Here is an 18,760-nt window from a genome sequence, read left to right as displayed (position 1 = left end):
AAATCGTTTGAATTTTCATTAAAAAAACAAAACGAAGATTTCAATAAAAAAAATAACACTGAACAAAACATTATTTTAAAAATGAAAATATTTTTTTTTCAAAATTCTCAAATTCAATTTCCAACAAGTCAAAAGTTTCCAATACATCGAAAGAAGGGCACTGCTACAGGGAAAAAATATCCCAACTCTTGGAATAACTTTTCTTGTATCATTTTAGTAGTCTAATTCTTTTTTGAAGATTTCAAGTTCGTTTGCGTTTGCGTTGTTTAAATTATCATTGTCTTTACACCTACAACGTTTTACTGCAATCTAAGATGTTACTGCCAATGGCCAGGCGAATTGGGATGAAATTCGTCTAAAATATTAGTAATTTTTCATTAATTTGTTTCACGCAACACAACTTATACAGTATCTTGAAAATTTTAAATAAGAACTTCTGTTCGATTTCGATTTCTAGACCTCGTTCACCCCCAAAATCAGCTTTCGTTTATGTCGACCCCTGGGAAACCGTTGTTGGCCCCAAGGGTTCGATATTGACCACTATGAGAATTCCTGCTCTAGACAAAAGCTGTCTTCGACAAAATTGTTACCAGCGTCCACATACCGCTTCAATTTCCGTTTTTCGAAGAATATTATAGTTCAACTCATTGTTGCTCAAGATAGCAAATGGATTTTACTATAAAAATTCAAAATAGTACATCTTCATCATTAGAAAAACGGTGAAAAATCGAACATTTATTTTGCTTGGAGGTAAAGTGATCACCTAGTGGGGGCAAAGTGGTCACTCGCAAATATCAAGCTAAATGTGATAGATTTATGCGTTTTTTCGTCCAAATTTGTTCAAATCATATTTGATATAGTAGGTAAATGTGTGGTATAGGCTTGGTTAGAGTCTCAATTTGAATTTTCTAATGCATACAAAAACGTAGTAATAAATATATAACGTTTCACATAATGAGGCTTGGTTTAGTTGGTGTGGTATATTTTTTCAGGGTCAAAGTCACAAAAGGGACCCCTTCAAGAACAGCATATGATAAGGTATATCAACTTTAGTAAACAGAACATTGTAAGTCATCCACCACTGAACGTTTTGCCCCCCAAACGTTAAAGTAATTTCAATGCGAATTAATCTCTGAGATTAAACAAAATATATGTTCACCTATCCTGAAATATGTGAACAGTCGGCTCAACTGATGGTTTGTCAAAGATATCAGGTCGAGTAAACTAAATTTCACGAGATACCTAAAATACGATACGCACAAAACTACGGCCGGATGGCTACCGAGAGAGCGATTTCTATTTTTATTTATATTTTGACAGGCAACTTCTACTGAAGTACAGTGTGGCTCAAAAGACATGAAAATATTCAAGCAAAAGGTGACTATCGATACGGCATCTATACTCAAAAGTTATACTGCAGAACAATCAGGTAACCACTTTGGCCCCCATGATCAATTTGCCCCCACTACCCGTATGATGAATCGCTCAATGTTATCAAAATAGAGTGACCAAAATTTTAGGTGAAATCAAATATTGTAGCCCAAGTTATTCTAAGCAACTTTGTAAAACAAGGTATGTATGTAGAATAGGTATGCATACGCGCACAATGCATCGATTCAGTTGGATCGGTTTTTGCACTAACCAAAATCGTACAAAACTATCGGCCAGCGAAAAGTCTGCGGTCTTCGGAGGCTTTTGGTGTATGAGCGCAACATATGAGCCTGCTTCGCGGTTTGAAAATCAATGATGTTTTCGAAAAGGAACAGCCAAATTAATTTCATTCGACTGGCGATAGAATCACAAGGGGAGTGGCGTACAATGCAATTTTTTGCTTGTCTTCAAATTATATTCCGCTATTACTCTGGTTGCTCCTTTTGGTCGGAACCATTTGAAGAGCACATATTGAACCAATCAAAACGAGACACACATCATGTTTGGACAGTGCTTGACATTTCACAATTATTCAATTGTTTATCTCAAGAAACATTAAATGTTATTCATTGTGATAGATGCGTGGTATTGTTTCCTGTAAATTTATGCAAACATCTTTGCGATCTATTAAGAAATGCTTGAGTTATAAGCTTTCGAAATCTTTCATGTTTTCCTACTTGTTCAGTCCTAGATTTTCATTTTACCCCCCATACTTCCGCCAATGCCTTCATGAGGAGTTCGATATGACAGACCTTCGAGAAGTAAACTATTTATTGGGTTTAAAAGTAAGCAAATCAAACGGAAATTATGGAATCTTGTTGCAAGGATACATTGAGCGAGTAGCCCAATAATTCTTACCCGGTATGTGGTGGAGTTGGCGGAACATTTGCCGCCGGCGTCGCGTTGGCCGTGTTAACGAAATTCGTTAACAGGGCCGGATGGATGGTGGAAGTGGTAGTTGTTCCGTTCGAAGTATTGATAACTGTGGTCGACACCAGATTGTGGCCGGTGCTGGGCATCGTCACACTATTGCTTATGACCGCTACGTTTGGGGTTTTGGGAATGATCGCTGACGAAGCCATCGAGGAGGCAGTTGTCGATACTGGTAATGTGGCAGAGGAATTCAAATTGACTATGGTAACGCCACCCTGCGTCAGTTTGATTTGATTGTTGTTGTTATTGTTGTTCAGTTGACGCTGGCGGACAACCGAAGTTACTTTATCGGTGAACAGAACCGGGAATTTTGTGCACAGTTTCGTAGCTTCGTTCAGCAGGATGGTTTGCAGGCTCCGATCCGCTTTTGGCAAATACTCTAGAACGAAATCCAGCGCAACTTGGGCCCGATCTTTGTTTGATTTCCCAATGGCCGAAAGGATTTGCGCAGCGAAGCCGACGGATTGTGGCACGACCTGCGCCACGTTTTTCACGGATTCCGTGTATTCGCTCATTTTTATTGGTTTGAAATCTACCAGCTTCAGGATGACCAACATAACGGCAGCAGATATCGCTGGCTTCTGGGCCAGCTCGAACAGCTGAGGAATGCTACCCAGTAGAGAGGACGGTTTGTTTTTGGCTATGGCCCCCAGTAGCTGGAGAATCACAATCTGCTCTTGGAGATCACATTTTGGAATGATTTCGACGAATCGTTCTGCCTCGGTGTTGATTGGTTCCGGGGCGGCGTCGTAAATTTGCGACAGGACGTGACACAATCCATAGTTCCCATTAAGCAGGGAATCTAGGATGAGTTTCACGTACGGTGACAACAGATAGGAATATTCTATTGCTGCCGAGGAAAGGTAACTTGCCAGATTGCGGGAAAGCTCGAGATTGCCCTTGTTCAGGAATTTGACGGCCACGGGCAGTGTCACTTCCATCACGTGTTTTTTGTTGTAGTTCTATAAGAAATTTGTCAATCTTTATCATTAGGGTTGGGGTAACAAAGTGTTTTAAGCTCACCAAGAAAATACTGGAAATGATATCGGAGGAAATTTTCGCATGCGGCGAATCGGCTTCCTTGCTGGATGGCTTCAGGTTGTATTTTAGGCAAGTTTCCAGCAGATCGACTAGGCCGGCGCAGTGCTTCTCGATGGTGTTGGTCTTTTTGATGCATGATGTGACCCGATTGATGCAGATCTCGATTACCGACTGGTCGTTGCTATTCTGGAGGTAATCCTCATGGCTGATGATGGCGGAAATTTCCTTCAGCTGTGCGAGAGTTCAGAAAAAGTTTGTTTTAGTTCGATATTGTAAGTTGAAGTAATGCAATCAGTGGAATATATTGTTTTGTGTTGACGAATTTGAGTTATTTAATCGATTTGCAAAATGTTCACGATTTCAATAATGGTTCAGATGTCACATTTTTAGTCCTTCTATTGTTTTTTTCAATCTCATCAATTTAAATTACACTTTCACATACTTAAAAGTTAATGTACATGAAACAGCTCATGCACTTTTTCTCGTGAGCTCGTCGCGCGTACGTTTCTAAAATGTTTATTTTGTAGGTAACATAGGAAGTTCGATTTGCTGCGTAATGCGATTAGAATATACAAGAGTTGATTGGATGAGTAATCTGAATGCCACAACCTTGAAATAAGTCCCAAATAATGTAGTGAATAAAAGACAGTGAAAAAAAACATGTTTAGCGAAAAGACATATAATAAACAAAACCAGTGAAGTGATACAAGATTATCTTAGATTTTCTTTTCAAGTTTTATTTGGATAATGTTTTGAAAAAAAATCTTGAGTCGAATAAACAAGATGTTCTCTTCATTTTGTTCGCTGAGCAGCATCCGGTGAATCAGTGCTAATATGCCGAAATACACGCTATCTTGTGGAACAGATCTTCGTCAGGAGTCTTTCTACGTGCCTTATATTGCAAAGATCAAAATATTATCACCAGAAGCACAACTTCCCCCATAAGCACCAAATGTCACTTCGAGGCAGATACATGAGAAAGTCTTGCGAGAACTAATGCGTGAGCTTTTTTACGTGCGTACAACACAAACTCGCTCGTATCGAAATGCAACGAGGCGTTCTTGAACGCATCACAATATTTCACGAGTGAGAAGAGAAAAAGTCAAACCCAAGCTAATGTTCCATATCCCGGTTTCATCGCTTTCACGTGAAAAAACTGTGAGGAAGAGAAAATCGATATTTGTCTCACGACATTTAAGCGCGCGCACAGAAAGTGTGGCTTATATCATCCAAAACATTTTTGCGTTCAAATTTACCGATCCAAAAACGAACATTGGCTCACGGTGATGCAGACTCAACCAAAGTTTGATCCATATCACTAGAAATATCAGTTGCAGGTCACGGATCAATGATTCGAAAAGCTATGCAGGTATTGTCCATACAGAGTGCAAGAGTTTATGTAAACTCCCAAAAGGGTTCAAAAACATGGGTTACCGTCGCATCCCTCATCTAATGATGAAACCTTCACAATCGAATAGATATGTAAACGGCAAAACCATCCTTTTTTTGTCAGAAATTATTACGAAGCTGATGTTGTGCACCCGTGACCGAGTGGTTAGCGTCTCACATTATCATGCCGGGTGTTCGGGTTCGATTCCCGTTCTGGCCGGAGGATTGTTCGTCAAAGGAATTTCCTTCGACTTGCACTGTGGTCACGCGTATTCAAGAGCTTGCCCCTCGGAATACATTCAAGGCGTGTCATTTGGTTTAAGAAATCTCATCTAAGTATTAATAAATGACGCTAGTTAATGCATACGTTGAGACGGCAAAAGTTCCACAGGGAACGTTAACGCCATTCAAGAAGAAGATGTACTGCGAACAAAAAGTCACTTTGATTAGCAAATATACGACATTCATAAATGCATTATTTATAAATTCCGAGACAAACAAGCACAGGAGGATGGAAGTCTCTAAGGAAAAACATTTGTTCCACCCATGGCGAGATGTGACCTCCTATATTTTATGGAATTTGAACTTATTACCTTGAGACTTTTCTTTCACACGAAAACTGTTGCTGTAATTTTTATCGTTGGCGGTAGAGAAATGTCAATGCTCGATTATCGACTATCAATTTCAAGGAAAATCAAACATTTTCCCAAAGCCTGCAATGTACGAATACTCTGCGAAAAAACAATGTTATTGAGGGCTGAGAGGTTGTCGTTCAGTTGAATAGAATCATCTTGTAGGTTTTCTGCATCGGTGAGATCGCCACATCGCCCAATATTTTGAAGATTAAAATTCATTTTTCTCGAAAAGATATGCTTTTAAAATTATGAAAAAATGGATATGAAGCTTAAAATAGCCCTTAAAATTTCCAACACATTTACATGGAAAATGTTTTTCGAGCAAAAACTTTTTGTTTTTTTTCTTTGAAAAAATACTATTAATGTTTTTTCGTAACATTTTTATGTATAAATTTACGCAATTTGCATGCTCTGTTAACTTTTCTCTTTTTAGAAACATGTCAAGAACATGTCAAACGTGTGAATTTACACACAAACATGTTACGAACAAGACATTATTGACGGCGCCAGTGGTTGTATGGTTAGCGTAACAGCCTCACAATCCGATCGGCCTGGGTTCAATCCCAGCTGGCGTCGTTGGGATTTTCTGAGGCGAAAAATCTCTGGTTACGTCTTCCTTCGGAGCGGAAGTTAAATAAGTTGGCCCGGCTCATGAGTTGTTGAGTCTGATAGGTAGGAACAGGTGGAGTCGCCTCCCTGATGTCGGTGATTGGCACTAAAGTGGCGGAAATAGGCCGACGAAAAATAAGCGAAGATAAAAAAAAAAAAAAAAAAAGACATTATTTTTTTCAGTAGTCTTCATACAAGACTGACTTATATTTCAAAAACTATAAAAGACAGAAAGTTTATGTTTTCGACAAAAGTTTATATTTTAACAAGATCTAAAACTTTGTCGAATACACTATATCGCTACCGGGACTTTAAACAAAATTAGGATAAGTTGTATTTTTTTCGCAGAAAATATGAAAAAGTTGTTGTTCGAAAAACTTTTCCCTGTAAAAGTGCCCATCTTCCGATATATGGACGACTTGTTGGAAATTGCTATTCATAAATATATTTTTGGGAATTTAAAAAAAATACTTTTTTGAGAAAAATGAATTTAATTTTTAAAATAACTTTTTTTTTCAGCGAAATTTTTTTCCAAACTTTTTTTTAAGTTATAAATATTTGTAAAAAATTAAAAAAATAAAATTGGCTTTTTCCAAAAAGAAGTCTAATTATTTTTCCAATATTTCAAGTATGCAAAGTTGTTTAAATGACCCGTGTCTTTACACCCACAACGTTCCATTACTATCTGAGATGGTGCCGCCAACGGCCAGTCGAGTTGGCATGAAATTCGTCAATAGGCTCATCATTGAGTGAGGATGTATCAATTGAAGTGAAATTGTAAGGCCCTGATCGGTAGTGAGAAAGAAAGAAGCGATTGTTAATAGAAACTGAAATTGTGAATGAACTCGACCGCCTTCTAATGGCAAGAGCGCAGCAAAACTCGAATGAATTTTCTCCCAAACTTTCTCTCTCTTTGGTACCCGCGCTCATGTGCATTCCGTTCATTCTTATAGAACACTTGAAAAATTTATGGGAGTGTGAGCAGAACAGCACAAAAAATGTAAAAAGTCGTTTGAGATCAATTGTCAGAAGGTTGAATGACGGAAAAGAAACCAGGTTGATAAACGGAAATGATCAACTAGTACAAACACGATTGACAAAAATTACTCACAACGTTATTTTTATTCAATTGTACACAACTATTTCAATTGTTTTTATATTCAATTATTTCACAGCTATAGAACCACTAATTTTTTTTGAGTTTCCAGAGGTATGTAAGAAGTTAGTTGAATTGAAGTATATAGTGTAGGACATAACAACTATCTTCATTTAAATAACTGGTCATTTAAACTTTATTGTTGTGTTCAGGCGCGAAATATTCAAAAAACTAAAATTCCAGTGTTTCATAACTGTAGGACCAGATGGGAAAACTCTCACTCCTTTACAAATTAACATCAATTTCACATGAATTACAATATGTTTCTAATTCGAAGGACATTTTCAGTTCTCAATCAGTGGAGCCGATCTGGCGTGGAGGTAACATCCATACTTCTCACGCTCAAGATCACGAGTTCAATTCTCACTCCCGACACTCTTCCAAAATGGAAGGAAAAGTGACGAACCAGCCAGAAGCGTTGAAAGTCACTATAATACAGAAAAAAAAAGTTCTCAATCAGTTCAAATAACCCATTCAGGGTGGTTTTGACCAAGCTTTGCCATGTTGTAGTGTACATCTCGTTCTACGCAGAGGATACTTCTCGTTTAAGCTCTTCAAATCACTCACAATCACTGCTTGTAAGCTGCATCTACTATTCGCACGATCACTCCTCATAAGTTCTTGATAGGGTTTTGATCTGGTGAACAAGCTGACCAGTCTAGAATCTGAAGCCCCTATTCAATAAACCATGCCTTGACTTTTCGGATTTTATGAATTGACACCAAATTACTCATTTATCACGGTGTTTTTTATACGGCTGAGCCGGCAAATTTCGTCCCGCCCAAAATTTATTTTTTGTTATCACATTCACGTTTTCTACTAAGCGCACGTTCGTGGGTCCAATCGCAGAACTGTTCATTGATTGATCTTCTAATCTACCCTTTAAAATTACTTTCTACTATAAAATTTAAGTACTTCTACCAAAGCTCGTTATTATAATATTAAGTTTTTTTCAGACACAATTCTCGTTCAAGATTTTTCAACCACTTGCAAATAACATATTTCTCCGTTACATGGAATAAATGTTTGATACAGAAAATATGATAAAATAAAGACAGCCCTAAATCGGACAGTTCCTTTCTCGAGTTTTGCTCTTATCAACACATTCGGCGATCCATTTTTATTTATATAGATAGAAAACGATATAGGAGTGCGTTTTATCACATTAAAACCCATCCACTTTTGAACGAAGATCAAATTCGCTACCGCAAACATCAAATGGGCTAACAACGCTTGTCAATATGTAATTGTAGAACACATGCGAATTGAATTTTTCGAATTTTACCATTTTCCTTCAAAGTTTTCCGAAAATTTTTAATTGACATGTTTAGTTGGAATATGTTTGGTTGAAATATGTGCATTATTTTTATGGGACCTAGAATAGTAGCTAGAATAGTTTCATTTTTATGTATGTGAATGTATGTGAATAGTAAAGGGGGTTTAGAGAGGGGGAGGAGTGTCGAACTAGCATAGAAACGTTTATCGATCCCAAAAACCTCTATATGCTAAGTTTGAATTCATTTGTTTGATTAGTTCTCGAGTTGTGAAGCATACTCGTTCTCCCTCTCTTAAAAATCGTTTGTCCCTCTTATAAAATCATTTATTGCTCCCTAAAACCTCCATATGCCAAATTTGGTTCCATTTGCTTCATTAAATCTCGAGTAATGCAGAAATCTGTGTTTCATTTGTATGGCAGAAATCCCCCACCCCCCTTACAGAGGAAGGAGGGTTCTCGAACTATCATAAGAACCTTCCCCGACCCCAAAAACCCCTAAATACCAAACAAAAAATAGACAGACAGAAAGAAATCCATTTTTCTATTCCCCCAGATTTTTTTAACGCGGTTTTTTTGTGCGGTTTTCCACGAGGTTTTTTTACGCGGATTTTCCAATTAACGCGTTTTTTAACGCGAATTTTCCAATAAACACGGTTACCATACCAGTGCAATATCACATCCTTCCCTCAGCTCACATTTCTCTCTTATACTCCCTCAGAGCATATTACGGTAATTAGTGCTTGTAACGGAGCATAGCGCTTATGAAGGAAATTAGTACCGCACCTTATCACGATTCTTACGTGGATTTTAGGAGTTGGGTAACGGGGAGCTCACTGGGCGGTACAACGGGACGGGTTTTTTACGGGCAGCGATTCGTGAATGTCTTTCCCTGTCTACTTAGCTCTGGACGGTCCAACAGTGGTACTGCCCGTGCATCGGCAGTAGAGTGTACAAATCACAAGGGAATCTTTTGGCAACAGCAGATGACATCATTCGTGAGGAAATCCGAACTATAGCTACCAGTAACCAACGAAATTGCAGGAAAAAACTACGGGTTTTCGGAAACGAGCAACACTCAACTTTTTACTTCCATTTTACGTAAGGATAGTCCCGTTTGATATCTATCATTAGGTGACATAATTTTTTTTACGTGGATTTTCGAATTAACGCCATTTTTTTCGCGATTTTTTACGCGATTTTTTTTACGAGGTACGTATCCCTGGCGTAAAAAAACCTGGGTGTATATAGAATTCAGCAAGTCTTCGCACCTTTCAAAACGTCAAAGTCGAAAGAATGGCTTCATTTGCTTCAATGTCAGCAATAATAATGTTAGTCCTAAGCAATTGAGATCACATACGAACGAATAAAATTGGCAAATAAAGCCCTTTTTGAAATTTTCCCCAGTGGTCTTGTTATTTCGTTTGCCACTGTATATGATTTTACATAGTTTCAACCTACCACATCGCTCAAATCGTTGACAATCTCACTGTCGGCCACTGAGAAAAGTTCGCCGGCTCGAGAGAGATCCCGCTTGGAAAGGACGGTCGTGAAAAGGTCGTGCATCGTTTTTCGGCTCTGGTTGCTGCTAAACTCGTACGTATCTTTTCCTTAGGTCAATCTTCACACCCATTGGTAACACCCGCACAACGCACCACAATCCCCCAGGTTTTTGGCAGTTTCTCGGATGCACACAGAACACACTTTCACAATATTTAGCACACCATTTGGGACAGCGCTGATCGTGCTGTCGAGTCACTCGTCACATACTTGTGCTTTCTCTCTAACGCATCTCTTCCCTGCGGAAAGGAACGCGATCACTGCGAATTTGATTTTCTCGGGACATTTTCGGGCGGGACTGTTTTTCTTCTTTTTTCACACTTTTCAGTTGTCGCAGCAGCAGCTGCACACTTGGAGTTAATGGAATCTGCCGGTGTCGTCCAGCGCTCGACGGTCCCGGTTGGGGTTTTCCTCGCACTCCTGGTTTGTTGAGACAGCACACGGTTCGAGGATCTGAAATAGAAGGGGGAGGAAAGGAAAACATAGATTAGGTTGGAAAATTGATGACATACTTATATGGATGGCGTGGTGATAAATATAGAATTGATGTTTTGGAAGTTTGAGAGGCCAAAAAAAGTTTGTTGTAGATTCGGTCTCGTTTAGCCGGGAGGGAATGCCACCCGAATATGTTTGGACGCATTCCGTTGCATCGCGTTCCAACGCTCGCTCGTCATCATGTCTGGGAATGTGGGAAATGGTTTGGTGCATCGTAAGGGATTATGCTATTTTCGAAAAAGGTGGCGGAAACGAGGTGGGAAATGTGTTAGTTGGTATGTCAGCTTATACTTTTGAATTGATAATCGACAAAAGCAGCAGGCTTCATTGATGTCATGTAGTATGCGATGTAATATATTGAGGGGCTTAGAATGAAAGGGATGTAGTGTAACACGGGGTGAGTTGGACTTACGGGGTAATTTGGACCACCCCTTTAACTCAAAAAAGTACTGCTCAACATGGACCGTATGTACCTAACGTAAAAAAACTTTGGTAAAATTCGACAGGTGGAAGGAAACGGTAGCGTGAACACAGTAAGCACATTGCTTGTCAAAAAAATGTGAGTTTTCCGATCGTGGTTTTAAGGTTTTTCCCGCTGATTAAACAAACTTTTCTTGTATTGTGCAGTAAAGTTCTGTTCGCCTACAAAAGAGGAACAATTTGATGCACGGAAACTGTAAGTTTGATAACAATAAATTAAATCAATTACATTTTAATTTTTGAATGTTGTGTGAAGTGAATTGGTCCTACAGGTGCTTTTTTTTGGTCTTATTGATTCCAGATACCACAAAATTACAAAAAGAAGATGGGCAGACAACTTTGGATGAAGGAGGAGCTTGAAAGAGCAACACAGGCCACCAAGAACGGATTTTCTTTGGCCAAGCATCGAAAGTGTTTGAAAATGCTTGAACAACAGTGAAAAGACCCATGCAGAATTCAAGATGGTTCCAATCCAATTTTTCTGGTCTGAAAACTGGCCAAGACACCTGGTATCGATCCCAGAACACTGTTACTGATGAACATTATCCCAAAATACATTACAATTTTTTTTATCCCTTTTGTTTATTTTAGGCTCATTAGCATTTTAGCTGTAACAGAGCCGAATTTTAATCGTGTACATGATCTCCATCCCTGATGATTGTTGCGTGGACGTAGTTATTCTGTAACAACACAAAGGTGATCAATGAGGGCCCTCAGCTTTGAACTCACGATCGATCGCTTACTAAGCGAACGCGCAACCAGTCTGGCTACGGAGACCCTCTACTTTACATAAACATACGTATGTTTTTTTTTCGATGAAACACACACTGGACCAAATAACCCCACAGACGGCCCAAATCACCCCACATCAAATTTTAATGTCCAAAAATCATCTCTTTTATTTTGCGATATACTAGCTGACCCGGCAATCGTTGTTCTACCAAATAAATTATTTCTAGCGCTTTAGATGATTACCGCCGACAGCAATAAAAAATCAAATCATTCAAACCATCTTATTTCAATATATTTCATTTACGTAACTGAGTGTTTGATGTAAAATGTTAATACGTAAATAATTTTTATATAATAAAGAATATATAATCAATGTAATATAATAAATAATGTTAATTAGTAAAATGTGAATGTTTGTCTTAAAGTAGAAAATGAAATAAAGAAAATCAACATTAATTTTGTTCAATTACGGTCTCGTTAGTGAAAAATAGGTTTTCTGAATGGAGAGCCAAATTCCTGACTGTTCGGTCCTGTTCATGAACTGTGAAACCAAACGACAGACAACATCATTGGTGCTGATATACAGGCCAATTTGTTGGCGCATAATTTCGTCGTTGTCATTCAATTGAGAAGAAGTCACATCGATATTTTGAATTTGAAACACAGCCATATTGCTTCCCTTATTCACGGACTTCTATTTGTATTTACAGCTTTTTGCCGAACAGCGGTACTCAACATTAAAATGAACATCGAAAGTTTTGCTCAGCTGAGGCGAATATGGTACTACCCAACGATTTCCAGTCCGTTGACGTCTGCGTTACTGATATTTGTCAAGGGTTGTCCGTTTCTTCGTTTTTATATTAGATGGATGCCCTTGTGATCGTGTTTTCTATCTGCATCGCAAGGCTGTAAAAGCTTCAGATCACCGCATGGGCCATGAACCATGTTTTTGAGGACAATATCAAACACTAACCCATATTCCGGAATCCGATTGGTCTGAAAACCGATCGGATTCGACGATTCGAACGAAATCGACTTTTGCATTCTGAAGTCTGTTCTGCTTAAATTTAATCGATCTTTGGAAATGTGGCAACCTTGCCTTGATGAAAAATAGAAGTTGTGGAGCAATTTACTCTCCATTAGATTAGCAGACCGGAAGCAATTTTACTTTGTTAAGATTTGAATGAAGATTATTACTTCATGTTATTTGAATACTTAGATGACATAGTCCTAACCGTAATCCAAATTTTTTTTTCTATATTTTTAACTACATTTCCGTTAAAACTTTATCCATAATATAAAAACATTATCAGACTCTTTTTTCGTACACCATTTTTACCCACTTGCAGAAAATGTGTTACTGTGTTACATACAAAACATATTTGGAAGGGTATAGCTTATTTCGTTTAATATTTTTCGTTTTAAAAACGTGTTCATTCCACCCGAAAATCCGTTTCTATTTTTACAGAAATAAAATACGGAACTCAATGTCGTCTATGTCAAATTGCCATGCATCACAACTTGATTGGACTTGAGTCGAACGGTTTACAGAATGAAAAATGCGATCCGTTCGAGTTATTCTGACTCGATCGTATTTCAGAATACGGGTAGGTAGTTGATCAGTAACGGATATGGAATTTCTGAGGCAATAACATTATCGACCTCCATAACAATGCATTGCGTTTTATCCTGGCAACAGCAAAGCCTGTCTCGGCGTTGCTTTTGATAGCTTCTCGCAGGTGAATTTATTCTTCCTCATGCTGCTTACGTCAATTGTGTCGTGGGAATCGCAGTCGTTTGCCCCCTGCCTTCGCGTATAATCCGACCATGAATTGTTGGCACAGCTAACGACATCGTAGAATGATGTTGCCCTAGCTGTGATGGATCATAGTTCGATAGTAAAAATCCACCGAGCCCTCTTGTTTGTTTCGTCTCTTGTAACTACATATTCATAAATATTAATTCGAATCATTGAATCAATACACGTGTTCTCCAGCTGATAATTTATCTGGATTGATGACAATAGCGTGGTTAACATTTTGCTATCCGAGCATGTGTGATCTGAACGATTTCAATAATTCATTGTGCTTATTCGATAAGGTTTCCAGTATTTCGTCAATGCCCCTAGCTTTAGACGAATTGAGGTTTCTGCTGCATGTGTGGTTAAAAGTTCGATAAGGCGTATGTAGCGTATGTATTTGTCATTCAACAACGTAAACAAATGCGTCCTGTTGGAAAATCTAGCGGCGGTTATTTTGACGTAGGACTACGTCTTACATTAAGGGTGCCAAATCAGAAAACAAATCACGTTTTCATGAAATAAAGTTAACGTTAAGAACTATTTTTGCTGCGAGCGGATTTTAACGATTCGTAAACCAATCGAATTGCAAATTTTCCAAGATTTGTTTGATATGCTACACATTACAATCCGATAGTCTGTATTTGTTCTGTCCATCTGTGTGCTTTCCCGAACAGAACTGTCGATAACGGGCAACTTATGCAGCCGCTAGAATAGAAACAAAGAAGGGGGATAGTGAAATGAGAATATGCGCGAAGTAAACTCTAACTCCTTGCATATTAAGTAAGCTGTCGCTATCGTACAAGTATTGCATCTCCTCTGAGGAAAATTCTCTGAATCTTTCTGTTCCCGAAACAACAAAGGTCGCTTATTCTGCTCGTTTTTTGTTTTATGTTTCCACTCAAGCTGTGAACTTTTAGTTGCCATTCGTATTTGCTCTCGTGCGCATCGGCCCTGTTCTGATGCAACAAGCTCCTAGCTTAGTTCATAAACGGTCATTCTCGCGATGTTCCATTTTTATCGCTGCAACTGTGTGCATCTGTTAAACGCGTGTTTGATGCTTGTTAAATGGGAATGCACGGAAGATGCCTCTCGTTAAATACTCAGTGCAATGCGTGCATTGATATAACGAAACAAATTGCGACATATGACCAATTAGTGTATTGTTCTTGCAAAAGCAGAGAAATCGTTGCTTCTCGAAATGATTCTACAAAACCACGCAAGCCATTAAACCTTTTCTGGGTCCCCGGAACTTTTTACTAAAGAGTTATTTATGATATTTCGACGTATTGACGTATTTCGTATCCAAAGTGATAAACCAACAAATTTAAAAAAAAAACAGGTTGCGTAGTCCTACGCCCTAAGGGGTCGTGTCTCGGATACAACCCCTCGATTTTTTTATTTGGATGTTGTGTTTACAGAAACTAAAATCGGAAAATAAAAAATAAAAAAATGGGACGGGGTTAAAAGGATGAAAATTTGAATTCTGATGTTTTTTTCTGAAAGAAAATAAAAAAAATACACAAAAAAATATTATTCAATTTATTCAGATTTGGATTTTTTTGCATCGTGTCTCGAACATCGCGACACGAGATTTTTATTTTAAGATACATTAAGATATATTTGGTAATTTGAAGCTTGATATAATGATTAAACATTATTGATTGAGAGAAAACAAGTGTAGTTTGGTTTGGAAATATTAGGCGATTGGCTCAGGGGGCACAAATTCCCCCCATTTCGCCTAAGTGATTTAATCGATTTCTCTTCATCATCTTTTTCTTCAGTTAATAACTCAACTGCAAAAACGTTCCAATTTGAGTAGGAATCCAATAGATGAGGTTCTGACCTATCTTACACATTGTGAAATACAACTGGGAATGAGTTTGCAGCTCAGTTATGACCAGAAGAGAGAGTGGATGTAGAGAAATGGATGATGTCACTTACACCCCTTTTATTTTGAGTCCCTCATATGTCAAATACTACACTTGGAAAATGATTCTAACGAGTATCATTCATTCTCTGCAAAACTAGTATAGAAGGATGTTTTCATCCGCTATTAAGATCGCCGATGAATTTTGCATTTATATTTGTACTGCTGTCAAAAATTTAAGTGGCGTATTATACATATTTTCTCTATTAGTCGTTTCTCTTTTATGCACCATATGTAGTGAAACCTTTTATCAAACCATTCATCTTAGGTTCCATCGGTGAGAAAAATTCTTCTGTGAAACTACTGTCTATCGTGTGGTTTACCACACAGGCATAGAAATTTAGTAGGGTATGCAATTTCGGTAGTTTCCTTCATCTAGTGCACAGAAAATCATTTCAATTTGTTTCATTTACGTAATGGAGTTGTTTCCTCGTGTCTAGTAAGATAGACATCACGCGATGTACGATCGCTGCTTGAATTTTCTTCTGCTACCCAATATTGGATAACGATTCCCGGGTGTTTGTCTCTGTTCCCAAATGAGGCACCCAGACAGCATACAAGAGAAACAAAACAAAAAAAATATGGAAAATTGACGATGTTATCGGTGGAAATTCGGTGCAAAAACAACACGGAACACGGTTCGAAGAAAATGCGACAAAATTCGATTTGCCCCCGTCTAATAAGATGATGATATACGGCAGCGAGGCACAAATTCGAGGAAGCCCACCACCCGATTGTGAAACCACCGTGTGTGTGTGTTATCTTGCGAAATCATTGCATGAATTGGAAGTGATGTAGATCGGTGGGAACTTTGCCATTTTCGGCTTCGACAAATGCAGATGCTCTAAAATAGGTACCAGCGCGCGGCGGCTGATGTTGGCCCATTCACGGTTGATAGAATCTGTGAGAGGTTCAATTTGGAGAGGGGCAATTATACTCCCATACATCTTCTTTTCTTCTCCATGATTGACAGCCTCTAACTTGACTTTAGCTGAAAGAGGTGTGGTTCAAACAAGGAGTGACTTCAATCTTCAGTGTTTGGAGAAACTGCAGAGAACAGCCAAAACGCGAATTGCGTCATTCGCGGGCTGCGAAATTTGTGCAGAAATGCTACACAGTAAAAGCTCAAATCGCTCGGATTCATCGCCGCTTATTCGATTAGGTGTTCGGTCTAACGTGAACTGGAAATGATTGGATTTGCAGCAGCATCAGCAGTGGTAACATTCCCAGGAATATGTTATGCTCGTGTTGTTGTATGAACATGTACCTTATCATCGATTGGAGACCGTACTCGAAAAAAAACAACAGACAAAAATGATCACCAAAAATTCACTTTATGTCATGTAATGTCACTTAATGTTTCTGCAAAGTTGGTTTATTCCTCCTCCACTCCTAGGCTAAATGCCCGCACATTGGACTTAACGCTACCCATCCAATCCTGTGCAATACTTGCGCTATCTTCTGTACACACTTTCATTCACTCTTGCTTAAAGACCTTGTCGGTTTTGGAAATCTTCTCTGTTATACGGTGCTTTCATACTCGCCCAGAATTTTTCTATTGAAAGATGTTCGAGCGAGTTTCACGGATTTGCTTCTTCCGGCACAAAAACAACAAAAACAAATTACGCGGATGACTTCAAACTGTACCATCAGATTGAATGTGAAGCTGACGCTGAGTTTCTTCAGACACTTTGCTGCGTGGTGCGTCGTAAACAGGATGATCTTAAACCCAACCAAGTGCTCGATAACACCCTTCTCTCATAAACGTTCAACAGTCAATTTTGTTTATAAGCTTGGAGACACAATATTACCGCGTGTTGACTGTGTTAAGGACCTGTGAATCTCACTCGATTCCAGACTTACATTTCGCGATCATATTGCATATGTAACTTCGAAAGCATCTAAAGCACTTGGCTTTATGTTTCGCTCGACCAAACATTTCAAAGATATTCACTGCTTGAATGCTGTATACTATGCCCTGGTTCGCTCAATACTCGAGTATGCGTCTGTAGTTTGGGCACCATACTACCAAAATAGCATTTTACGTGTGGAGGCTGTCCAGCGCAAGTTCTTGAGGTTTTCCTTGTGCCGTCTACCATGGAGTAATCCTCATAGTCTCCCTTGCTATGAACACCGCTGCAAACTTATTAGATTGGACACATTAGATGTTCGCCGTAAAATTGCTAAAACTTGTTTTGTGTCAGATCTGATATTGGGTCACATTGATTGTCCTGAGTTTCTGCAGCAAATCAGCTTCAACATACAAAGTAGGAACCTTAGGACTCATAGTTTTCTACGAATACCGTTTTCTCGTATAAACTATGGCTACAATGAGCCTCTATCGAGCATGTGTCGGGAGTTCAACCGATGCAGTTGTTTCTTCGATTTCGGGTTGTCTCGTGCCTTACTCAAGAAACGCTACACTTCCGCAATTACAGACAGTGCCATTTTTTTTGACGTAGGACTACGTCTAACCGGAAGATATAGGGGGTGAAATGGAAATCTAGGCACTGAACAAGTAGGAAAAAATGCAAGATTTGGAACGCTTATAACTCGAGCATTTCTCAATAGATCGCAAAGGTTTTTGCATCAATTGATAGGAAATATATCTACGCATCTATCATAACGAATAACATTTCATTTTTCTTGAGATAAATAATTGAATAATTGTGCATTGTCCAAATACACTATGTGCCCATTTTTGATTGGTCCATTTTGTGCTCCTCAAATCGTACCGACCAAAACGGGCAACCAGAGCAGCAGCGAAATAGAATGAAGCACGATTGGAAAGGAAAAAGAAAAAAATGAGGGAAACATTGGTCGCAGTCTCACACATGCGTAATTCTCGAGCCAGCCAGTCAGCTTAAAAATCCCCTCTCCGCTGCCGTAACGATCATTCTCATCCGAACCGTACACCACATCGTTTCGCATCACCTCACATCAACAAACCAACACAAGCAGCCATGGTTGGATATGGCAAAGGAGGAAAAGTGAAGGGAAAGGCAAAATCCCGCTCGAACCTTGATCTGGAGTTCCCGCTCGTGTTGATCTGGAGTTCCCCGCAAGGGTAGCTAGGCCGAGCGCGTTAGTACCAGTGTACCAGTCCACCTAGCCGGCGTTATATAGCTTCGGCCGCCGAAGTGATCGAGTTAGCTGGCAAAGCTGCTCGCGACGATAAGAAAACCTGCATTCGGAACAGAACACATTCGGTTCGGTGGACATCAAGACAACAGGCAGTTGCAGCGAGGGGCGAGTGGCAAACGCAATCGCAAAACGGCATCAGGTAGCAGAAGAAAAA

General features: G+C 39.0%; 1 protein-coding gene across 1 annotated transcript in view; it reads right to left on the bottom strand.

The window, feature by feature from the left end:
* LOC129769308 (protein melted) overlaps nucleotides 1-18,760 on the bottom strand; it is a 37,530-nt gene that overhangs the window by 11,109 nt on the left and 7,661 nt on the right. The window contains exons 3-5 of the mRNA XM_055771467.1: nucleotides 9,929-10,480; nucleotides 3,388-3,636; nucleotides 2,290-3,326 (exon numbers count right to left, since the gene is read on the bottom strand). Of these exons, the coding sequence (XP_055627442.1) occupies nucleotides 2,290-3,326; nucleotides 3,388-3,636; nucleotides 9,929-10,033 (1,391 nt within the window). The 5' untranslated portion in view covers nucleotides 10,034-10,480. The remainder of the gene's footprint in view (nucleotides 1-2,289; nucleotides 3,327-3,387; nucleotides 3,637-9,928; nucleotides 10,481-18,760) is intronic.

The sequence above is a fragment of the Toxorhynchites rutilus genome, chromosome 2, assembly GCF_029784135.1.
Source record: "Toxorhynchites rutilus septentrionalis strain SRP chromosome 2, ASM2978413v1, whole genome shotgun sequence".
Lineage (NCBI taxonomy): Eukaryota > Metazoa > Arthropoda > Insecta > Diptera > Culicidae > Toxorhynchites > Toxorhynchites rutilus.
Note: the sequence above shows the minus strand (reverse complement) of the source record. Positions and strands in the feature narration are given on the sequence as shown.